Source organism: Papaver somniferum, chromosome 1 (genome assembly GCF_003573695.1).
Source record: "Papaver somniferum cultivar HN1 chromosome 1, ASM357369v1, whole genome shotgun sequence".
Taxonomy (NCBI): domain Eukaryota; kingdom Viridiplantae; phylum Streptophyta; class Magnoliopsida; order Ranunculales; family Papaveraceae; genus Papaver; species Papaver somniferum.
This window is the reverse complement of record NC_039358.1, coordinates 11,355,048-11,381,611: the sequence shown is the minus strand read 5'-3', so window position 1 is coordinate 11,381,611 and position 26,564 is coordinate 11,355,048. Positions and strand designations below refer to the sequence as shown.

The 26,564-nt window shown below is 38.3% G+C and overlaps 1 protein-coding gene across 1 annotated transcript; it reads left to right on the top strand.

The window, feature by feature from the left end:
- Positions 1-7,001: 7,001 nt before the first annotated feature.
- On the top strand, positions 7,002-8,748 carry LOC113325951 (putative disease resistance protein RGA1). Its single transcript, XM_026573779.1, has one exon. The coding sequence runs from the start codon at positions 7,100-7,102 to the stop codon at positions 8,726-8,728; it is 1,629 nt and encodes a 542-aa protein (XP_026429564.1). The 5' UTR covers positions 7,002-7,099; the 3' UTR covers positions 8,729-8,748.
- Positions 8,749-26,564: the final 17,816 nt, after the last annotated feature.

Genomic DNA, 26,564 nt, shown 5'->3' with positions numbered 1-26,564 from the left:
CAAATATAAGCATTTCAGCAACATACACGAATACAATCACACATGCATCCTTAACAAGTTCACCATAAGTACACTTATCAGATTCCTGACTCAAATCTACTACTTTTATCACATGATCAAAATTTTCATGTCCTTGTTTATGTGCTTATTTCAAAAAATACAAAAAACTTGTCCATGTTACAAACTTTGTATTCACAACCTTTCACCACAAAGTCCTTATGTTGGTCTAAGTAGATTTCCTTATCTAATTCATGGTTCTAGAAAAGCTTTATTAACATCCATCTGATGAATCTCTAAGTTGTTTTTGGCAGCAAAAACAATTAGCATGTCAACGGAAGTAATTATCATCATAAGGGAATAAGAATCAACGAAATCTACATCTTCATTTAGTTTATAGCCTTTAGCTATCAACCTAGTCTTTTGTATTCCACAATTCCACCTACTTTACATGTCCTTTTAAAGACTCATTTATATCCTATGGTCTTAATCTCTGGAAGTAAACTAATCCAAGTCTGGTTAAAGACGGACTGAGTCCAATTCACTAAACGAATCTCCGTACCAGATTGGGGTTTCAGTAGATTTTATGGCTTCTTTACAAGTTTGTGGATCCACTAAGCTAGGCATGTTATTAATTCAGGTCCATAATAAATCTCATCTAAATGTTTTACTTCTCTTATGCTCAACTAATACTACATCTTCCTTTAAAGTTAAATTCTGACTAGTTGAAAAGACATATAGGGGATCAACAACACATCTCTAAAGAGGATAGGTTTCAAAACTCAACATCCCTAGACTCCATAATCATTTTCACATCAAAGTCAGAAAATCAGACATCACACCCAAAAAATTTATATGTAGTCAAATACTCTGGATACCTTATGAGAAATCAATCAACAATTTTTAGGTCCTAAAATAGTTCTCTTAGAAAAAGGAATGGAAGCATAATCCAAACGCCCCCACACTTTGACGTATGCATAAAAATGTTGTCTTTCTTTCCATACTCATATGGTATCTTGTCTGATTCTTTAAAGGGTACTCTATTCAGGATATAGAAAGTTTAGAGGACGGTCTCCACCCACAGGTTGGCGTTTTAATCCTGAACTAGTCAACATGGCATATTTTAATCTTCTTAAGGTTTATTCCTTACGTTCAACTATACCATTACACTATGGTGAGTAAGAAATGAGGTCTTATGAATAATGCCATTTGAAAAGTAAAGTTCTCTTAAAGAATTTCATGCTTGCCATCACGTCCAGACCTAAATTTTTTAATGGTAACACCTGATTGGTTTTCAACTTTAAAATTATACATCTTATGGCTTCTAAGGCATCATCCTTGCCTAAGAAAGTATATAAGATAACACTACGTATAGTCATCTACGTAAGTTACAAACAAATTTTTACCACCTTAGAAAGGATTGAAATAACCTCAATTAGGTATAACAGGATTAATTCTAAGGTCTTAGAATTACTCTGAATAATTTTGCTTAAAATTTAATAGCATATTTTGATTATATATAGATTTCACTTTTGTGTTCAGAACCAAACTAAATTTTGGTACACAGCCTACGCTAGCCAGTTTAAGCATTGACTTATAAATTAACGGTTCTAAGTCTTCCATGAAAAACATCCAAATACACACAAAACAAAGCACAAGAATCAACTATGTTCACTTCAACAGATTTTTCGTTAAGCTTATATAGACCCAAAGTCTAATAACCCTTGCCTAAAAAATCAGCGCCCTTGGTTTCAACAATTTCTTTAGATTTAAATACAATCTTGTATCTTTAACTATCTACAACAAAACAGGAAACAAAATTCTTATATATGCACGGAACATGAAAATTTCATTCAATGTGAGAGCCTCTACAGATATGAGTTTCTGCTCGACCTTTACCTTTATGCAACCTCTGTTGCGGATCAGTTACTCATATAAAGTCACTCGACATCCCCTATCCTTTGATAGGGGGTAAACAGGTCTCTGCTTCAACAAACAAGCTTAGTGGCTCCATAGTCCACCCACCAGTCTCTCACATTGGTTATTAAAATAACTTCCGACATCATGCCATTAACTAGTTCAAGTTTGTTTCAACTAAATTAGCAATAAATTTCCACTTATTAAGGTTTCTATGTTGTCTATAATTTACTGCCAGATGGCCAGGAATTTCACAACCATAACAGTCACCCTTAATTAAAGTAATGCCAGATTCAGGTTTACGAAACATACATTTCTTGTGAAGACCATGCCTACAGTTGTGTTTGATGTTCTCACCTTTGTCAGCTTTGGAAGATTTATTTTCATCCATATGCTCCTATTATCCATGTCCCTTACAGATGATACATCTTTGTCCATGCTTCATAACAACTCTTTCACATGAATCTTATTACCGAATTCAACCATACTGACTTCTCTAGTCTCAAGTCATAGACTTCGTTTATACTTTGACTCAGAAATCAGTAATTTCTCAATCATCGAAACACTTGAAAAACTCCTATTCAAACACCATGCATGTAGTTTAGTACTTTTCCTCTAATGCAAACCACAAATAATAACCTTAAAGTTATCCTTCAAATAATTCAATTAAGTTCTGCCTAACCCTAATTATCCAAACAACAATTTCACGTCCATCATTTTTCAAAACCTCGTCAAATTGTTTCAGTAAAAAATCATCTAGCTTATGATTACCCAGAAAATAAATAACTTAAAATCCTCCCCCTTAAGTTTTTCTGGTCATTATACACCTCTTTCATCGTTACAGAAAAAGTACTAATGTGTTAAGATTGTTGGAACCGTAGCAATGAAAGTGGAAACATTAGATGAATCTACCAAATTACGAACTCAGCAACAAGGATTAGGAAGGAAGATAAGAAATCACTGTTGCGAAAAAACCAAAGTGAAAAGATGGAGAAAAGAGGAAGAAAACGTAGCCGTGTCTAAACCCCCACTAAAAAGAGAAATTCGATTTTATATTTATAAGACAAAGTTGCTTTAAAATTAAGCTAGGTTTTGGTTTCCTTATAAAATACTTTTTATTTTTTGTAAAACAAATCAAAACCAAAAAGGAATTCTCCCGTAAATAAAACACTTGTACAAAATATTTTTGAAATTAATTTCCTAAAGAAAAATTCGCCAAAAATAAATTCAAGTAGACACAGGACTTGGTGCATGGTATACGCGTATGTCGCATGGGTTGGAACATGTATTGTTTGCCCACCCGTTCCACCCACGTTTGTCAATATATCCATATTGTTTGCCCACCCGTTCCACCCACGTTTGTCATATTCTCATAGGAAGCGGCCCCACTATAGGCAATGTCTGGACCCTTACAGTTCATTAAATTCATCAGACATCCTATAACTCTTGAGTATTCAAGTTAAGATAATCCATCACCCTTATTATTCTTGAGTTTACAAGAAAAATTGTATGGAGTACAAGCAGGTTTACAATCAAACCGATTGTATCTTTTAAGCACAAATTCAACAAAATAAGAATGACTAAGACTATATTCATTAGAATGTCTTCTAATCCTCATCCCTATGATCACATCAACAGGGCCTCAGTTTTTTATGTCTATGTTCTCATTCAGCGCATGCTTTTAGTGGAATATAACACCTCTATGTTTGTATCAAGTATAAGCATTTCAGCAACATACACACATACAATCACACAGGCATACTTAACAAGTTCACCATAAGTACACTTATCATATTCATGACTCAAATCCACTACTTTTATCACATGATCAAAATTTTCATGTCCTTGTTTATGTGCTTATTTCAAACAATACAAAAAACTTGTCCATGTTACAAACTTTGTATTCACATCCTTTCACCACAAAGTCTTCAGGTTGGTCTAAGTAGATTTCCTTATCTAATTCATGGTTTTAGAAAAGTTGTATTAACATCCATCTGATAAATCTCTAAGTTGTTTGCAGCAGCAAAAATAATTAGCATGCCAATGGAAGTAATTATCGTCACAAGCGAATAAGAATCAACGAAATCTACATCTTCTTTTAGTTTATAGCATTTAGCTATCAACCTAGTCTTTTGTATTCCATAATTCCACCTACTTTACATGTCCTTTTAAAGACTCATTTATATCATATGGTCTTACTCTCTTGAAGTAAATTAATACAATAAAGTAAAAATTATGGTATGGCATATGTTGTTGAAGTAACTAAAGTTGATATACTGGTTGACTTTTGCTGCATTATGATTTGTGCCTTCCTCTGCATCCAACTTCCGGCACCACTTCCTCCATGTCATCTGTCTCACAAATCATTATTGTTTGTTCATTTGATAAATAGAATTATAGTCTTCCAAGTGATGGGTTATAATGTATGTCAAATTCAAATATTCTCCAACAGGCTTCTGATGCAGATATGTAAAAAATCAAGATATTTTTATATTTCTTCAAGCTTGACTTTTTCCTGCAAATGTGTGATTTTTTGTATCATTTTCTCTAGCATTTGCATCTTTATCTGCTGCTTTTCTCTTCGATAATAACTGTTGATTTGTCTCCTCTTTCTAGAAATATTTGAACATGCACTTCAAGGATGATGTTCTGTTGCAGAGTTTGACGTTAATATGGGATTCATATCTAAGAACCAATTCCCTGTTATGTGAAACCACCCAAGTGTTGCCCAAAACAACACCATACACTCTTTTGTGGTGCTAGCATCTCTTCTTTAATAAACTGGAAAACCTTTCTCCACAACCTTTCTGCATTTACCAATTGTAGTTGCAGGAAATCCCACAACTACACCCCTGTAAGAATCTAGACAATAATCTAAGAAATCATGGTGGAAATCACATAATCATTCATTAAGATTTCAATATTGGATACAAGATAATACGAAAACCCTAACTTGCTCTCCAAATAAACTTTCTCACTTCTAAATTTCTTGTCTAATCACTCAAAAGATCCCCCTCCTTTACATGGTCGATCTACTCTTTATATAGGGTATTACATAGTGGATGACAGCTAATACATAATGGGGTACAGTTAATAAAGCCCCTAATTTCGGATATACTGTGCGTTATTATCACACATTTACATAGATCATTCGCGCACACACTCTTGACTTCGCACGGTTCTTCACACTTTACTCGTGACTGTGCTGACATCATTTGATACGTCATTTTAGTTTAACCATGAGCGATGTCTTTTGCTCATACTAAATTATCATTATATCGCATAGATAATAAGTGTGCGATATTATACTCCTACACCGACATCACCCTAGTTTAAAGTTCCGAATGGGTACGTAGTCCATAATAACAAAACAATGAACTCAATTTGGCAGAGATTGTACATATTCGGGAACCACACCACTCACTTGAAATTTGTAATTCATTTAGTCTGGCACTTGTTGGCCGTTGGTTCTTGAAGTTGCATCCTATATTGATTTAATATAGCGCCCATTTTTGTTTTGCATATCATGCATAGAACTTACATCTGATGAACACAAAAGATCGCATATATAAGTTGAGATTTAGGCATACCTCCTAAATTCTATGACACGAAAGATTTTCTAAGTAAAATCTAGACGTTAAGCAATACTTCTTAGTTTCGTATGCATTACTGATATTCAATAGTTGGCAATATATCGATTCTGATTATGCATATACATGTCTCACCATATAAAATGTAAATTACCGAAAAAGTTCATTACCGTACTTGGGATGAAATTTTGCCAAGTTGATCTTCTGCAGTGTAGTGTTTCCGTTCGTTTTGATCTTCTTTTGGTTGATTCTCCTTCAGTATCTTGTAAGTGAGCATAATTGTACTTGAACAGATTTGACACACATGAATAGATTTGGCACACAATTGTCTGATCCGTCAGTATGGAATGTGAATGGGTACTCCTCCTATGATTATGTCTTTTCTGATTGATTGATTTTCCTCGTCTGCATCTTGTCGATTATGTGCATCCCATTCCATACTATTTTCTAGCAATATATCTGTCGCGAAACTACTAACGTAGTGTCTTTTCGTCTACTGTGAACCCAATTTTGGCGAACCGGAGAATTATAGAGAATGTAACCAACAGACGTGTCTTTTGGTATAAGATTTGAAAGACAGAAAAACGTACCCTTAATTTGATAGACAGAAAAAAAAATCAATAGACGCCTTTTCGTATAAGATTTGGAAATAAAATATCTTCCGAATTCTGAGACGCTGAAGGGCAGGGTAACTCTAAACCAAAAGACGCATCTTCTACAATATATCCAAAGCATTCTGACGTGGCATACATATGTGATGTGGCACTCTAACTTTCCAGTATTTGTGAGGATAAACGTAGTGACTGACATATCAGCAAAGACATTCTCCTTTATATAAAGAAGTATTGATATTCGGGACAAAAAATCTAAATAGACCCTGCAAATAAACGATCCCAAAACCGTTGTGTGACAAGTGATGGACCCAAAACACCTTTTAATGGTCCCCTGCTAACTCCTTGGGATGGGTCCCACACCTTCCACTCACATGATGGTTTTGACGAGGTTTTCTGGACGGTCTGTCCAGAACCACTATATTCGGAAATGATATTCCCAGCACGTTTTACCATTCTATTCGGTGCACTGTCTGATGTGGCGTACACGTGTCATCTCTGACGTGTAGAAAATTCTTTCTTTTTAGTTTTTTCTCCCTCCTCTACTATCTTCTTTACTGTGTCAGTTCTTCTGCGGAAAGGAAGAGCAGAAGATGTTCAAATTTTCTTCCTTGAAATAATTAAATTATAGATCAAATCACCCAATTATTATGCATCAGTTTCTTCGTAACCCAACTAATGCAACTTGTCGGCCAACAATAATAATTATTTTGTCATGTCTGCTTTTTGGCAAGTGGCAATGGATGTTTACGGGTACTGGTATAGCAACATTTGTGTGGTCAATAGAGGTAGTCATGGATAAATGGAGACAAGCATTCAATTTCATTGATATTACTGATTGACTTGAAGAGAAGACTCATTTCATTCTGCACAAACAATACACATCTACATTCCTAGTTCTACACACTCTCTGAAAAACACTATATTCTTTGCGACCTCATCTTCATTTGTTCAATTGTTTTCCTTTATCTATCACATACTTTCATGGCTATGGACAATATTCTAGTGAACGGTGTAACTGAGATCTTGAAACCGTTAATCGCTCTAATTTCTGAACAGATTACTCTGGCATGGGGTGTAAAAGATGACTTAAAAAAGCTCAAGGGAACCTTGGAGTCAATTCAAGCTCTCATTAGTTCTGCTGAGGAAAAACAAGTGAATGATCCTACCGTGAGACTTTGGTTAAGAAGGCTTAAAGACATCGTTTATGATGCTGACGACGTAATGGATGAGTTTACTTATGAATCTATGCGTCCTCGTAAACACAAGGTACGGGATCTTGTTTCATCCGGCAACCCACTTTTATTCCAATTCAAGATGGCACGTAAAATTCGAGCCATCAATGAAAAGTTAGATGAAATTTACAAGAACAGTGATATGTATCATTTGCAAACTACTAGTGCTTCCCAGGACCATCAAACTAGGGAGCAACGTAACCGATTAACCTCGTCTATTTTAGATGATTCAATTCTTCTAGGGAGGAAGGGTGCAAAATCAGACATAATAAAGGTATTGACCGACAAGTCGTCGCCATCATTATCCACTTCGTCATCTGGGATTTCTTCTCAATCAGAGAACATTTCCACTTTATCCATTGTGGGCATGGGGGGACTGGGTAAGACAACTGTAGCTCAAATGATCTACGAAAATGACTCCATAGTAAGAAACTTTGAGCCAAGAGGTTGGGTTTGTGTCTCTGATGACTTTGATATTTATAAGATTTTAAAAGATATCATTGAGTCCATTACTCTAAAGAAATGCGAGGATCCATCAAATGTCGACGTACTAGCAAAACAAGTCAAGGAAAAATTGATTGGTAAGAAATATTTGCTAGTACTCGATGATTTATGGAATGAGGATATTAGAGATTGGGATAAACTGAAAAGTTTCCTTGTTTATGGCGGCTTGGGCAGCAAAATATTAGTCACTACCCGCAACCACAAGGTTTCATCTGTTGTTGGTGGCACAGTTCATGATTTGATAAGAGTATCGGATGATGTTTGTTGGTCCATTATCGAGAAGAAAGTATCATCCCAAGGTGGAGCAGTATTGACTCCAGACATGACAAATATTGGAAGGGATATAGCAGAGAAATGTGATGGTTTACCACTTGCAGCAAACTCTCTAGGAAGTTTAATGTGTTCAAGGAGAAAGAAAAGTTATTGGTTATCCATCATAAACAATAATGATTTGTGGAGTACACCAGAACATAAAAAAGTCATATCGATATTAAAATTGAGCTATGATAATTTACCTTCGCCTTTGCAACAGTGTTTCTCATACTGTTGTATATTTCCTAAAGACTGGATAATACATAGAGAAACCTTAATTCGATTATGGATGGCAGAAGGATTTCTTTCGCCATCCAGTGGAGGAGATGATATATCTTTTGAAGATATAGGAAATGAGTATTTTGATTATTTGGTGTGGAGTTCGTTCTTTCAAGATGTGCAGAAGGATAGATTATTGGGTGACGTTGCGACATGTAAGATGCATGATTTGGTACATGATCTTGCGACGAGTGTCATAGATTGTAATGAATTTGGGATTGGAAAGGTAAGAGATGGGAAGGAAGAAGTTTCTGAAGTTCGTCGCTTACGGGTTGCTATTTGATGAAGGACGAAGTCTGGCGACCCCAAAAGTGTTACCCAATGCAGTGAAACTGCGGACAATTGTTGCTCTTGACCCAAGGAATTTCTGGCATATTGATTCTTTGTTTCGTTACAGGCGTTTACGTGTATTATGTCCGCTTGATAACTGGCTTACATGTGCACTCTTTTCTGGTTGCGTGCTCTGCCCCATTTTACGCGAACTATGTTCCGCCTCTTCGATTTCTAAGTTGAAACATCTGAGGTACCTTAACCTCTCATACAACAATTTATTTCTATTCTATGGAATGTCTTTACATCTTTCTTACAATTTGCAAACACTTATACTGCGTGGGTGTATAAACGTTCCAAGCGGGCTTCTTTCGAAAATTGGGCCTTTGAAGAGTTTGAGGCATGTTGATATCTCATTTTCGGATATTAAATTAGTACCAGAAAATATTGGGTTGTTAAAACATCTAAGTAGCCTTGATCTTTCAGGTACAACAATCTCTAAGTTACCAGATTCAATCACTTCTATCAGCAGTTTAAGAACGTTGAAGTTCAAAGATTGTCGGAATTTAGATGCATTACCTAGACAGTTAGGAGCACTGACACGATTAAGATGTCTTGATTTATCTGGTACTGAGATCAAAATACTGCCTGAATCATGCATTATCAACCTCTGCAATTTGGAGATGGTGACAATGGGAGATAAGTGTGAACTTCCCAAAGAAATTAAGAATTGGCCGAAATTGAGAATTCTTAGACACAATAGAAAAGATGATGTAATGCTTTGTGGTATAGAAAGGCTCACCTGCCTTGAAACATTAGACTCTTACATGGTTAGAAAAGACACTGAGGTCCATGGAAGTTCCAATTGCAGTGGCATTGAAGATTTAGCAGGCTTAAACTCCCTTCAGGTGTTACATATAAGAAAACTTGAGAATGTGAGCGGTGGAAAAGAAGGTGCAGAAAGAGCAAGGCTAATGGACAAGCAACACCTTCAAAAAATGTTTCTATATTGGCGTTTCACTATTGATGATGATGATGATGATGATGATGAAGAAGTGCAGAATAACAGAAGTGTGATGGATAGGATGGTGTTGGAAGGTCTCCAGCCTCACTCAAATCTAAAGGAATTGCTTATAGATGGATTCTCAGGTGTAGAGCTTCCAAAGTGGATGATGGGTTGTTCATTATCTGTCAGCCTTTCTAATTTGGTGACATTAAGCTTCACCAGTTTCAATAACTGTGAGCAGCTTCCATCACTGGGTATAATCCCTAATAGACAATATAATTATGTTACCTTATTTATCTGGGAGAATATACGATATCCAATGAAGTCTCCCAGATTTCCTGTAATACTATTTATATGAGTTTATGGAATAAGAATAAGTTACGGATTCATTGACATCCGACATGGTATCAGAGCAATAATCACGAGGCCAAAATCGGTCCTCCTTCTTCTTCCTCTAAAAACACCAATAATCATCAATAGCAAATAATCAATCCATGCCAAGTGATAAAAAAACCCTACATCCGGCTTTCGCCGTTTCCAACATCAAAGTTTTGATCCCTATTACACTAGATATCAAACAAGACGAATACTCTTCATGGGTTTTCCTGTTTCAACTTCATCTTCAAGCGCACAACCTCCTTTTTCTTATTGATGATTCTTCTCCCACACCAGATCTTGACACTGCCACCATCCTACAACTTGACGCCCTATGTCGTCAATGGATGTTCTCCACCATGACCAAAGATTTGATGTTGAGTGTTCTCAAAACTGGGAAAACTGCGAAGGAGTTATGGAATCATCTCAAACGTCTCTTCCAAGACAACAAAGGAAACCGCGCCGCCAGCCTTGAAAGTAAGTTCGTAAACCTAAAATTTATTGACTGTAACAACGTTGATGATTATTGTGATAAGATACAGGCACTCTCCAATCGATTGAGTGACCTCGAGTTTCCAATGGATGAAAAACGACTGGTTATCCAACTTGTCAATGGACTTCCGGAGGAATATAACATTGTTTCCTCCTTCATTCAACAATCGATGCCATCTTTTGACACTGCTCGATCTCAACTACGCACTGAAGAGATTCGCCGTGAACATCAATCCACATCGAATACCCACGCTGCCCTTGATGCCGGAACACCGCACGCCTCCCATCACCTTCCTGTTGTTGCACAGCGTCATCCACAGCGTCTTCACTCCCTGGATCGCACAGCGCCGTTACTTCCCAACCCAACAGGCCCACTGCATCCTTACCAGCAAACTTCACTCCCTGGATCGAACAGAAGCCCACTACTGCCCAGCCCAGCAAGCCCACTTCACCCGTACCCACAATGGGCTTCTCCCTGGAACGCTGCTTCACCTGGCCCATATCCGGCTACTCCCTACTGGGATTCTCCCTGGAACGCTGCTCCACCTGCCAACCGCGGACGAGGCCGCCAGAACCGTGGAAGAGGACGGGGTCGTGGCCGACACCCAACATCCGGTCGATCACCGCAAGCCTACATTGCTCCGACCACAGACTATCTACAACCGATAGATATCGCCGAAGCCTACATCTCTATGAGAATTCGGACACCTGATGATGATTTCTATATGGACACCGGAGCAACATCACGCATCACCTCGGATCCAGGTACATTAAAAAAAGTTTTTAATTCTAGTAATGTCCGTTCTGTCTTGGTGGGAAATGGCAATAGCATTCCGGTAACTGCTAGTGGCTCTAAGTTCATAAATCTTCCAACTCACACCCTTCACCTCAAAGACACCCTTGTCGTTCCTTCCATCATCAAAAACTTAATCTCTGTTCGAAAATTTACCACTGATAATCATGTGTCTGTTGAATTTGATCCTTATGGTTTTTCTGTGAAAGACTTGAGTTCGAGGAAGTCTATTCTCCGATGTGATAGTTCTTGGGAACTCTATCCCATCACCACCTCCGCCGTGCAATCCTCTTTTTCGCCACCACCTCAACAATATTCTTTTGCCGTGTGTTCACCTACCGTTTGGCATAGTCGCCTCGGCCACCCTGGCAAAGCTGTCCTAGATGCTTTACGCACAAAGTCTTTTATTCAATGTAATAAGGATAATTCCCCTAATCTTTGTCATTCTTGTCAAATTAGCAAACATGTTCGTCTTCCCTTTTATGACTCTCATTCTACCAGTATTGCTCCCTTTGATATAATTCATAGTGATTTATGGACGTCTCCGTTGAATATAGATACGGGATTTCGTTATTATCTTCTATTTTTGAATGATTTCACCAATTATTTATGGGTTTTTCCACTAAAATTAAAATCCCAAGTCTTCACCAAATTTGTGGAATTCCAATCTTTTGTTCAAACTCAATTCGAACGCCAAATTAAATCATTCCAATGCGACATGGGTCGCGAATTTGACAATTCCACTTTTCACAACTTTGCTAGTAAAAACGGCCTAGTTTTTCGCTTCTCGTGTCCTCACACATCATCTCAAAATGGTAAGGCTGAACGCATGATCCGCCGAATCAATGATATCACTCGTACTCTAATGTCTCATGCCTCCGTTCCTCCCAAATATTGGGTTTATTCTCTTCTTATGGCCGTCTACCTCCACAACATTCTTCCTACTAGACTTCTCAATTTCAAATCACCAATGTCCATCTTATATAGACGCCAACCCACATATACTCATCTTCGCATTTTTGGTTGTCTTTGCTACCCTAATCTCTCTTCTACCACACCACACAAACTTGCTCCTCGCTCCACTAGGTGTGTTTTTCTTGGTTTTCCACCCAATCATCGTGGTTATTGTTGTCTTGACATTTCCACAAACAAAATCATTATTTCAAGACATGTCACGTTTGATGAAAACGTACTCCCATTTTCTATTTCCCCTTGTCTAGGCTCTTCCCCTACTCACAACCCACAAATCCATCCTCTCTACTCATTTCTAGATTCCTCCACCTATCCACCACCTGTGACTTCTCATCCTGTTGAGACTGTACCCACACTCGCTTCCGCTCCACCTCCTGAACAAGGCCCATCTCACTCGACCTTGTACACTCCTCCACACCGCAGGCTAACTTATCCCTCTCAGCCCATTTCTACTCAACCCACTTCTACTCTGCCCACTTCTATTCAGCCCATCTCTTCTCATCCCATTTCCAATTCACATCCACTTCCCTCGACGCTTCAACTACCTCCCCGGCTCAAACCATCTCCGTGCAGCCCATCTCCCTCGACACTCCAACTACCTCCCAGACTCATCCCATCTCTTCCAGCCCACTACATCCAGCCACAGCTTCCAGCCCACAGCTTCCAGCAACATCTCGCCCAACCACTAGGGCCTCCCGGGGCATCTTCCGCCCCATCCAAAAACTCAATCTTCATGTCCAATCCACAATTCCCATTTCCCCTCTTCCCTGTTCTCATCTTTATGCACTTAGGGACCCAAACTGGAATGTTGCAATGAAGAACGAATACAATGCTATGATTATGACCAACACTTGGGAACTGGTTCCTCGCCCTAGTAACGCTCATATCATTCGGTCAATGTGGCTTTTTCGTCACAAGTTTCACGCTGACGGCACCTTGCAACGTTACAAGGCTCGAGTAGTGGCCAATGGAAAATCTCAACAGGTTGGAGTTGATTGTTTTGAGACGTTTAGTCCAGTTGTTAAACCAGCGACTATACGCACTGTGCTCAGCATCGCAACATCTCGTTCTTGGGGCATTCGTCAACCAGACGTCAAAAATGCCTTTCTTCACGGTGACCTGGCTGAAAAAGTATATATGCATCAACCACCGGGTATTGTTGATTCCGCTCATCCTGATTATGTTTGCCGCCTCCGTAGGTCTCTTTATGGCCTTAAACAGGCCCCTCGAGCATGGTTTCAGCGATTTGCACAATTTATTATTGGTTGTGGTTTTCGTGGAAGTGTTTGTGATCCGTCACTTTTTGTCTATCACTCTGGTTCGGACACTGCATACTTATTACTATATGTAGATGATATTGTCTTAACCGTTTCTACTGATGCACTTCTAGACCGTTTCATTGGGTTGATGAAACGTGAATTTGCCATGACTGATCTTGGCGCGTTACATCAATTTCTGGGTATTACTGTGACTCGCTCAGATTCAGGATTATTTCTATCACAGTCCTCATATGCACAGGATATTATTGCTCGTGCATCGATGACGAACTGCAACCCAGTCACTACTCCTGTTGATACACAACCGAAGTTCAGTACTACATCTGGCCCTGCACTCGAGGATCCGACATTATACAGAAGTCTGGCCGGGGCTCTTCAATACCTGACCTTCACCCGCCCTGATATTTCATATGCCGTGCAGCAGGTTTGTTTATTTATGCACGACCCCAGGGAGGCACACATGCAAGCTATTAAGCGCATTCTCAGGTATCTTCAAGGCACTCTTGATCACGGCTTATTTCTCTCCGCTTCCACTATCACTGGCTTGACTGCATACTCTGATGCTGACTGGGCGAGTTTTCCGGATTCTCGTCGGTCGACATCTGGATACTGCATCTTTCTTGGAGACAACCTGATTTCTTGGTCATCCAAACGACAAGCTACTGTATCTCGCTCCAGTGCGGAAGCCGAATACCGAGGAGTTGCCAATGCCGTTGCTGAGACCACTTGGCTAAGCAATTTACTTCTCGATCTTCACATCCCTCTACGACGTGTCACTGTTGTCTACTGCGATGACATTAGTGCAATTTACATGTCAGGGGATCCTGTCCAGCACCAACGCACTAAACATGTGGAGATTGATATTCACTTTGTACGAGAGCGTGTACGTATCAGTGACATTCATGTTTTGCACATTCCTTCTGACAGTCAATACGCAGACATCTTCACCAAGGGCCTTCCACGGGTATTGTCTGTTCGTTTTCGTTCTAGTCTTAACGTGTGATCCTCTCCCGTTACGACTAAGGAGGTGTAATAGACAATATAATTCTGTTGCCTTATTTATCTGGGAGAATATACGATATGCAATGAAGTCTCCCAGATTTCCTGTAATATTATTTATATGAGTTTATGGAATAAGAATAAGTTACGGATTCATTGACATCCGACACTCCCATTTCTTAAGGTTCTGGTTCTTCAATATATGAAATCAATCAAGTGTATTGGTGAAGAATTTTATCATCCAGAAGAAGAAAGCAGTAGAGGTACCAGTAATACAGCAAAGAGTTCCTCATTATTCCCTTCGTTAGCTGAACTGGTTATCCAATTGGAGAACTTAGAAGAATGGGTTGCTCCTCCACTGTCTTCTTCTTCTTGTTTCCCTTCCTTGAGATGCTGATTATCTCTTACCATCAAAAATTGAGAACCACGCCAATAACTTGGTTTTCTTCTCTTATTTGGTACCAATGATAATGCAGTGAACTCATTTTTCAACAGAAGAGAAGGATGTCTGACCTCTCTAACATCGATCCAAATAACATGTTCTCCAGAGGTAATATATTTACCACCAATCAGAGTACTGCTTGAAAACAATAATCATCCGAACCTTCAAAAACTTAGCATTATGTACTATGATAATCTTCAAGGTTTTCGTGATGATGATGATGATGATCCAATCAACAACCATGATATTAATAGTCCTTTTGAATCGCTGAAGTTAGAAAGTTGCCCTCTCTTGACGTCTCTACCGGATTTTCGATTGTGCACTAGTATTCGGTCATTGTTTTTGGGAAATTGTCCTGTTTTGACATCTCTACCGGATTTACGACTGTGGACATCTCTCCGGGAATTACTAATCTACAGATGCGACAAACTGAGCAAGGAGTCATTGCCTTATGATCTTAAGTCACTCGCGTGTCTTGAAGAACTGAAAGTTGATTTTATTCAAAAAGCCGAGCAACTAGGAGATCCATCTGGTGTTGTCCTTGTAAATTTGATCGAGAAGAAGAAGAAGTAGACCTGCTTGCTGTAATTTGTCCCTTCCAGCAACACCTGGTCGATTTACTACCGCAGGTGTGTAGTGTCTCTCTCTTAGTCTCTGTGCACGTTATTATTAGTTCTGCCATAACAGGTAATCTTTACTGGTACCATTGCCATGCATCATTTCCTGCAGTTCTTACTTCTGTCGCATCTGCTAAGTTTAGTCAAATCAGTTCTTAGCCGTACAGATCAAATTGTAGGCGCTAATCATTTGAATGTTAACTCATAATGTAAAAACATGTAGCACCTAGGCAATTTTGTTTAGAGGAAACACCGTGTCAAGTTCGCAACATTTCCTGGAAAATTTGATGCAGGATTAACTGAATTGTGCTGTGAAACAAAGGACCAATTTTCTCTTTCCATCAGTCTAGGTTTTTTCAGGAGAGATGATGGCTCAGTCTCCATTTAAAAAAATTTACCATATTTATATAAGATATGAGCACTTTCAACTGAGGACGTCGTTTTCATTGCAGGGCTTGGATATGAGGAATTTAGAAATTGAAGCAGCTTCCAGGAATTGAACTTGAACCTTTGATCATGGGATATACATACATTCTTCTGAGAATAAACCAACTTATTTTGTTCAGATTTGAGACGTGTGTGGAATGCTGATGAGGTTAATTTTGGGTGTGGAGAAGTAGCGTACGGTGGGCAAGCATTAGGTAATAAACCAACTTTAAATCATTGGATGTCGAGCTTGTACGTATATATATGTCCTGCACAAATAACAGAGGAGGCCAAGGTAGTCTAGTAGGAGTACTAGTTTGTTTGCCGAAGCTTACTTTGAAGAAGTTCGTCTTCGAGATCCAATGATTTAAAAAGACAACTGTTCAAGCCATTCAGCTTGAGACGTCCAAGTTGTCATCGCCATTGTTCAGAAGGAACTTTGGCTTGTAGCCAGAATAAACCAACACAATACCAACCACCTTGGAAGAATCATGTAATCCCTTATTTGAATTTGAAAATGAATGTGAAAACAAACTAATTCTCATTGAGCTGTTTGATTGGAAGCAAAAGCAAACAAATATTTTTCAGTGAGATTATTCACTTTTGTTAATTTTTGCAGGAGATTATTACTGCAATGGCCCTATGTTTAGGAATAATAGCAGCAACCGGTGGAGATAAGTATTCCAATCAAAGTTTCCATATCTTTGTACTTCTATTTTTAAGTAAACCTTGTATCCCAAGCAAATTACAGCTATATATAAGATAAAGTCTTTTCCTTGTTTCCACACCTAATATTTTTTTAGAGATTTCTTACGCACTGAAATCTTGCAGCCACCGGTCTGCAGCTACAAGATTGCTTCACCCTCTCTAACAAAAGGTACGTATACGTACTTCATGGTCTATGGTCTATGCAAGTGTGTCTGGCATGGCCGTAGAGTAAATTTTCGGTACGCTGATTATATATTTGCTTTTTGGAGATTCTGTTGATCGTATTCTTCAGTTGAACATGTAAAGCTTGTAGAGGAGTAATATTTTGTACCAAGAAAAAGTTTAACGAACAAGCCTATATAGGGTTCCCTCATGTTATGTTGTTCGTTGCGTATTTTCTTGGTCAGCAACTATTCCTCTAGGAGCACTACAATTTCAACTAAATAATCCGATCTCCAAAATCTCCCATAAATTGGAAGAATGTTTGTGCCCGAAAATCTTGAAGGAAGAAATCAAAGCAAGGAAGAATTCTTCCAATGAATTGTTTTGGTAACTTCGATTTTTAGAATTTGTTTGCGCAGGTTCTTACTTGTTATTATTGCGAAACGCCGAAACGTGTCCTCATAAAGCCCAAGCCAGTGCTTCGTGTTTAGTTTTCCATCTCTACATTCATTCAAACACAGATAATTAGTAAGAAAAATTTTGGAATATTCCTTCAACATTAAGGTAAACACCGAGTTCTTACATACCAAATCATTTTGGAAGTGATCCTTAGTATCTTCGTGAATTACTTCTACTGGATCAGGTTGATTTTTCATCGGTACAGGTCCGGCAAACGTGATCTACAAAGAATATCACAAGGTTCAATACAACGAAGGAAAAATTAATAGTTAGATTCGGCTTATACGATAATCATAGAATATGCCGAATCTTTTACATACAGAGGTTTCGGCTTATACGATATTCTAAATATGTGCCGAACAATCAACAAATTTTGTACCAAATGATTTTTACCGGTATGTTCGGCTCAAACGATTTTCATTATATAAGCCGAACCATTAACATTTTTTATTCCAGAACTCTCAGGAATAGGTTCGGCTTATACGATATTTTAAATATGTGACGAACAATCAACAAATTTTGTACCAAATGATTTTTACCGGTATGTTCGGCTCATACGATTTTCATTATATAAGCCGAACCATTAACATTTTGTATTCCAGAACTCTCAAGAATAGGTTCGGCTTTCTAGGAAAATTTTATACAAGCCGCACTAATGTCTAGCAAATGTGTTGGAAGTGGAAAATATATGTTCGGCGCATACATAAACAGTTTCAGCTAGCCGAACTGTTCATCAAGGGATTGGTTCGGCTCATATATGTAAGCCGAACCTCTTCCTGGTTCGCCGAACCTCAATGAAAAAAATAAAAAATTTTGATAATTTCGAGCTATAAAAGTGAGATTAAGCATAGTATACAAGTGTACTTGTTTACTAGAAGCATTGGGTTCCTCATCAATGTCTTCATCATATGGATTTGGCTCATAAAATTCATCACCTTGAGTTTGTTCTTGAGTTTGTGCAAAATCATTCTCATAATCTAAGAAATCAGCCATTTGGGAATCATTGTTGTAGCTAATATGTATTTTCCTAGGTTTTTTGTATGAAGAATGACCGTCCTCATCCTCCATTGAACCAAGAAATTTTTTTCTCACTTTCTCCTTCTCCTTCTCCTTCTCTCCTTCTCAATAAAATTGTTTTTCCTCCATTGAATCTGAAAATTATCTTAATCACTAAACAAAAATTTTAATCACTAATCCAGATTATTAACACTAATACATAAAAGGCAAATTTGTCATTATAAAAAAATTTGGTTAAGGAGCTTTTTGATTTTGTTATTTGACATCCCTTTTTGTCTTCACTTGGTATGCCTAGAAAGAAAGTGGTATGCCTAAAAACAGCCTTCTTGTTATAGACCAGTGCTGCCTTCAAAAAAAAAACTTGCCCAGTAAAATCTCCAGGATGTGAGAAAAAAATGTAGATATCTGGACTGGAGTTTGTTTAGTTGAAAGGCATGATGAAAATGTAGCATAGTACCGGATCCATTGCTGCTGTCGTTTTTGTTTGGATGCAATGTTCTTTGGGATCTCCCATAAAATTTCTGAAAAGAGCTGAATGGTTTTATCAGGCAGGCAGCTTTCCATAAAGGAGTTGCACTATACCCCATGGTCCCCATCCTCTAAGACACACAGTTAATGGATAAAATGAGGAAGATCATACATAGTGCCGGTGTTAGTAAAATCCAAACACAGAGATTGTGCATTGAATTTTTCTTTGGTTTTTTCTCTTTTATCAATTGATCGCTCAATCAAACTTTGTGTATATTCTACCCACAAAATCATTTCAATCTAATATCTGTTTCCCACTCTAATTCTCATTATGTTTTACTGTATCTTGATTAACCAAAAAAATTCAATGAAATGCATGAATAGGTCTAACCGTCTAGGTTGGTTTTGGTTTACTCCTTTATGCGTCGACAATGTTCCATATAGGAAAAAACTTTGATCGCGCACCTGCGCGTTCAAAGTTGAACGAGCATCTCTACCGCCCTTGGATGATTGAGATGTGACGTCATCTAATTTTACACTTAACTGTAGTTATATTCTACACTTTAACTCTATTTTTCTTTGTTCAACTACCTATATCCTCATTCCCTCCTTAATCGGTGCCAAGTAAACGATACCTTTTGTTCCTTTTGATGACCCAAAGTTAATCTCTGCTTCGATCTAATATGAAAGCCTACGCCTAATTGAAGAATTTGCATCGTTGAATTAAAATCGCGAAAGAAAAAATTCCAAAGATATCTCATGCACCAATATACGCAATCATCTCCTTAAAACTTTTTAGGTTTCAACGGTGATCACAAATGTGTGTTTGTTGTTGTAGTGATACTTTGTTAATTAGGTCTAGAAACAGGTCACCCAACATAGACATACAGAAACAAAATTATGTTCGATTGATGTGAGGATTTAGGTTGATTGTCCTTAGTCCGAGGAGCAGGCACGGAGCTACACCCGGTCTAGTGGGGACAGCAGTCCCTCCTAGGATTTCCTAATTACATATTTAGGCTTTACATAATTGTCATTTTAGATTTGAAAATTTTAAGTATTTATAGATTTGTCTCCCTTATCTTTATATATTATATATATAGAGAGCCTTGAATCCTCTACTATACACTTTAAAAACTACAGGTATTAGGTACTTATCGAATAATACTTGGCTTAAATATCAATATTACGTAGGAAAGAAGTGAAAAATATCAAAATATTAAATCCAAATATCAATGTAAACGTCTTACAACTTATTGGATATTTTGGTGACATCATTTTGAAGGAAAATACCAAAGCCTAAAAAAGAATTGCGACCTTCGACCGCCTGATTTTACGGCGAAACTACTATACCTATATATATTTGTCCCCCAAACAATAAATCCTAGCTTCGTCCCTGCCCAGGAGAGATAGCTAGCAGAGGTGGATCTATCAACACTTTTTCGTCTGCCATCAACATGATATTTGCTACCCGCCATTTTCCTTACCATGCACCCTCCATGTTGTATGTAATCCGTTCTCATTGTTCTATAAGAAAAGTCTTCAACAATCCTCTGATATTGTCAGTTCGGCGCCCAAAAGATGTATGGATAGCAGAAAGATTATATAAGATACAGTTAACTTCGAGCGCATAACTATGGTTAAATTTATCATTAGATGGCGTCACATCTCAGTCATCCAATGGTAGTAGAGATGCTCGTTCAATTTTGCATGCGCAGGTGCGCGATCAAATTTTTTTCACATTGGACACCACTACCACACAAACACCCCGGCGAGATTCAATTTCCACTTTTAAATTTGTTAAAAAAATACTCATGAATCGATTTAGGATTGCATGTATTGAGGCTCGTGGAAATTGAATAACTATCCCTCGTTTCGATGGGCCTCTACAAATATCCTCAAGGAACTTTATAAATATCCCTTACGATATTATTGAGATTATTTTGGAAAACATAATTTGTAAAGTTATGTATTTAGCCTTCTTTTCTCATCCTGTTCTTCTTCTACTCTTATAACAGAAATAAATCTGATCGCTCCCACCACCATCTCCTACGCTCCTACCACCACCATCTCCTACGCTCCTACCACCACCACGATTTCTGTCGCCACCACCATTACAACCATCAACTCTATCGTCGCCACCATAACTAACATCATTACATCTGCAGCACCATCGTCTTACATGTGAAAAATAAGATTATACATCAGTTAAGTTTTAGATCTGATTGGAAACCACATCCACCGCCAATACTTCCATTGACCCCAACTGCAATCCAACACCAGCTCCAATTTCCGCACCACCTCTTAGTCCTCCACCACTACCACCACCGCCACCTAATCCACCACATATTTGAGGGTTTTATATATAGGTGAGGTTTTTTTCATTTTGTTTTAAGAATCACTGAGGAAAGAAGACGAAGAAAATAACTAATCAATTTGCTCAAACACCGACGATTCTTTCAGATCCAGAACATTTTGAAATCCATAATACTGGTTGACTTTTGATTTCATCCATCTCCAGCTCTTTCTAATTTGTAAGTAATTTCTTTTAATTGATATGTTCACCGTTACTATTTGTTTTCTGTAATTTCAATTTTTGTTAAACAATTCATTGATCCAACGACGAAGTTTGGATCGAAAATATTGATCCCTAAATGGATGACTAAAATTGGTTCTTCTTCTGTGAAAGAGAAAAGGAAAAATTATGGACGCTCTGATAGATGAAGTTTAGATAAATTGGAGAGAGCATATGTGTTGGTTTGGTGTTCACAATGATAGAAAATGTGTCGCTGATTTTATACCAAATATGTAAATGTCATTACTTTACCGCAGCTATGGTTCTTAACATAATTTGGAATAAGGATACGTGGAACAAAGGATTGAGGTATATGGAGGTGCTCTGTATCATAATTGAATATATCCATCTTTTTTATCATTGAATTTTAGATTGGAAGACTTTGGGTGATAAGTAGTGCTTTTTATTTGTGTTGATTGAATGTAATTAAATAATCAGGGTTTTGGAAATTAGGTATCCATGATAAATTCAAGGTTTGCTAGTTCATTCACTTTGTCAATCTAGGCGTATAAGCTGCAGAACAGAACATTATGTTTATGAAATGACAAGCGGTTTAGTATGCATAGTTTGACTTAGCAAAATATCTTGTTTTGTCTATGGTAGCTCGTGATATCTTTGGAATTCCTATGTCTACGATAAGTAAAAATTTTGTTTATGTTTATTTACAAGGTTCCGAGCATGGTGAGATTGCAAGCCGATATCTTGAATTGCAGAATATCAAAATAGTTTGTTTGTATTTGTTTTGATCAATTATAGCCGAGTATTGTAAGTCGTTCTTTATTTTCATTTTATATTTTAAAATTTGTTCATGCATATGGTTATCAGTTGAATTTTGAATTGAGTAGCCATCTTCATTGTGAAAAAGATCTTTGGATCAACTCCTGTTGTTGACCCAATTTTTTATGGGATCAACTACTGTTGTTGATCCATTTTTGGGATCAATTCCTGTTGTTGATCCAATTTTTTATGGAGTCTACTACTGTTGTTAATCCTTTCAATTCCTATTTGTTGACAACATTTTTTTGGATTATTATAATCATGCTTGTAGTTTAAATCATGTAAATTTCTTCCAATGTTGAACCTGTGGTGCAATGGTAGCATGAATGACTCCATGTCAGATGATGCGTGTTCGAGTCACGCCAAGTTCACACCATTTACATTGATCCAATTTAGGGGATCAACTACCATTGTTGATCCCCTATATTGGATCAACTTTTACTGTTGATCCTTTTTTTTTTGGATCAACTTCTACTGTTGGTTCTATTTTTATCTGGATCAACTATTGTTGTTGATACAAAAATATCTTAACCAACGGTGGCACTGGTGGCGACGGCGGACTAGTGGTGGTGGAGGACTGGTGGTGGTGAAGTAGTGGTGGTGGAATATTAGTGGTGGTGGAGGTTGGTACGTGGTGGTTGTTGAACGGTGGTGGTGTAATGGTAGTTGAATGTTGGTGGTAGTGGTGCTACTAGTGGTGGTGAAGTGGTAGAGGAAGAAATTTGTTCTATTTTGAAATAAAGAAAAATATTATATGGGTGAGGATATTAAGGTAATCTAATTTTAAATGGATAAGGCTATTAAAAAATATAGACAGATTTATTGTTGTATAAGGATATATTTATTGGGTTTGAAAAGTAAGGACATATAAATAATGTACCCGTGATGTTTTGTTAGCTTATCGTATGACTGGGATCTTTTGTTAGCTTATTATACGACTGACCTAGTGACCCCCAATTGAACCACTGGTTGGTCCAGTTGACCCTGATCCAGTGATTTTACTGGTTTGATGACCGGTCCGGTTATTAAAACATTGGTTTGGATTGGTTATTTTTTCTTGCTGGTCTAATTAAGGGTATCCTTAGGCTTAACTAACTAAGATAGGACTAGATTTTGTAGGTCCTTAACTAACTAGGATTCCCTAAATTATCTTGTAAGAGCAACTCTAATGGACACACCAAACTGTTAGATTTGCCCATTATACACCTACAGTGGGGCTGGAAAACCATTAAAACGGATGAGCAAACCCCCAAATACAATGGTCTGTTCATCGCGTTTCTGATTGAGTCGATTAACTCAACCCAAGATGACCGTTTCCACGAAGACTGATCGGTGCATGCTGAGCCGAGACTTGGTATCAACAGAGCCGAAACTCGGATTCAACAGCACTGAAGCTTGTACCATAAAGAGACGGTCGTAGTATACTGATCCGACAACGGCTAGTCAATCCCCTCCTATAAATTCAATCGAATTGAACTCCACAACCCCAACTTCCATCTACACCAACAAATTATCTGAGCAATGGCTCTACCATATATTAATCGAATGGAATTTACGATCGACGAAGACTTGTCGCTTTGTCGAAACTACGTAGCTCTATATCCGGCTAGGGGTGAAGAACGACGTCAAAATGGGGTAATGAGTATGAGTTATATCCATATAATCTTTGAGAACTTCTGCAATGATACTAGTAATCCCAACAATCTCAATGCGGCTGGTTTTTTTTTTTGCCGAATTGAAGATATAAAAGATGAAGTTAGATAATTCATAACTTTCGTTAGGCTTGTTGGTCATTATAGACTAAGTGGGAGACAAATGTTGATATTATATTGCAAGATCGAGAGGAATGACAAAGATGGAAAAGAAGAATTTTTACTTATGAAGCTCATCACACAATCTTAAAGGATTTTTCATATCTCGTTTTGGGTATTGATAAGTACAAATACTGCTCGAGATAAAGTTATAGTTTCATTTCTAGATAAATTAATAATGATTACATGTAACAGTTACATTAACGAATATAATTTTAGTTTACAAATATTAAAAATTAAGGATATTTGTAGTTATTCGGATCCACTTCAGTTCATATAATTCGTCCCCCTTGCATAACTTCCAAATCCACCATAAGTTCCTGCAGGTTGAGACCCTTGAGCATCATCTCCCCCACCTTGGTTCCCAACCATGGACATAAAGGATCAACTAAAGACCCATCAAATTTTAACGATATCCTATAATCTTGATAACCTTTGGGACCTTCTTCACTTTCCTGGCGATATGGAGATTGTTGCACTGGACGAACTGGAGAACCTTGCTCTAGATGATATGAAAATCGTGGCACATGAGGTACTTGTGTTTCTAGCACTACATCCTGGGAGGGTGGAGTTATCATACGCTGAGAAAATTAGGACTGAAGTTAAATGTATCCTCAAACGCGTGCAATTGTTGGAACGTAAATAAGTCAATATCTCTTAACTCCATTTGATTCAATACGTCAATATCTCTTTGTTTATGGGTAAAAACTGTTTCTGCTGGTTTTGGTAAATTTGGGTGTGTGGATGAGAATCAAATCTAAACCTTAAACAAATGCACTGCACGGGAGTACTTTAGATTCGAGAGATCAATCTGTACAATCCTGGCCTAAACCAAGAAATGGTCGTTCCAGTCTTGATTCGGTCACAAAGTGAAGGAGAAGGGTTGGTCTTAGGGAGGGAATCTAAGAAGGTGTTGAGATCAAAATGGTTAATTCTGAAGGTGTGGATATTTTATGACTTGTATCAGAATTTGGAACTGGCTTGCGGAATATAAGCTATCAGTTCTTTGGTATTTTCTTGATACTGTGTTTTTGTTAACCAAACTGTTGTCGTTTGGTTGAAATAGGCATAACCTATTTATACAAGTCATATTGAACGCACCCTGATCTCGTAGAAAGTGGGAATGATTGAGTGATGGAGAAGTGAGGTCGTGTGTAAATGCCAAAAAACCACGTTCCCACTATCAAGGGGACGGATTAGTTTACACCCACTACTTATTGCCGCCACCAACTTCCCTGCTTTCTGACACTTTCTTATAATGGGCGTGTTGCACGCCGCAATGTTGTAAACCGCCAGACCAATACCCTAATGAGTATCCCCAGTTTGTGACATGTTTGATGCCTCGAGTGTTTTCGTGGAAAACGTGTAGTAGATTGCTATGTGTGACAAGTCAAAGTCAGGAGACTTACTGCAGAAGAATAGTATGTGATGCAATTAGGCTTGTCTTGGCTGGTCGCCTAAGACTTTCCACAGGCCTGTCAATTCTGTGGCGAATTTGGACGACTAAGATTGTGACCCATGAGAAAGGGTGGCCATTGATTATGACCAAATTATGTTGGCACCTGATAATGACACAATGGCGTGGTTTGCATAGTTTGCGAGTGCCAGCGGCATGGTGGTGCAAGTAGCGCATGGCGTAGCCATGGACGCTAGATTTTGGCATATTGGTGTTAGACCCAAATATGGCTTGGCAACATTAGTTCTAGTTGCCACATCAATCCCAATGCTCTGGGTAGCATGATTTGGCTTGGTTGGCGTAGCAACTTTGCATAAATTAGGGTTTGGCATGCTGAAACCGTAATTAGTGCGTGTGGCATGCGGCCGCGGCATGGTGACGCTTTTTTTTGAAAACAGCACCATAGTCATGCCAAAGGATCTATCGTAAGGCCATTATGTTGAAACGGCCACAGGAGCAAGAGTTGCTATGAGTGCCTATGATATGACGCCATTCCTAGGGTTTCCTGGGTCCCGCATGGCTCGTGGCATGTTGTGAGGCCAAAGTGGCGTGATTTGAGCCACAACAAGAAATTAGAGTTTTGGTTAATGCGCCTAAAGCAAAATTGTGCTTCTGACTAGAAAACCCTAATTTAAGCACCTCATGGATTTGGCCACGAACAAGAGGTAGGTTAGCATGTAGGCGCGCTATTTACGGCATGATGGCATGTTTTGGCATGCTGCTACAAAGTGGCATGTTTGGCGTGGCGCAGTAGCATGTTTGGCGTGGCGGAGTGGCATGTTGGCATGCCGCTCAACTTTTTGGAGCAATATGGCACGTTTGGCATGTTGGCGCGGTTCTGGAAAGCCAATTGGCGTTGTGACCATATGGTGCATTTTCCCCTTTTTTAAACACTGTGGCAAGTTTGTAGAAACCTGATTGGTTAATATAAGAGGGTCCGGCCAAGCATGGGCGTGGTCACACTTCTAGTGTGCGCGTGGCAAATTTAAAGCGACTTAATTGGTCGATGGGAAATAT

Excerpts from the sequence above, each read along its gene's own strand:
- LOC113325951 (XM_026573779.1), top strand. The coding sequence starts at position 7,100 with ATGGCTATGGACAATATTCTAGTGAACGGTGTAACTGAGATCTTGAAA.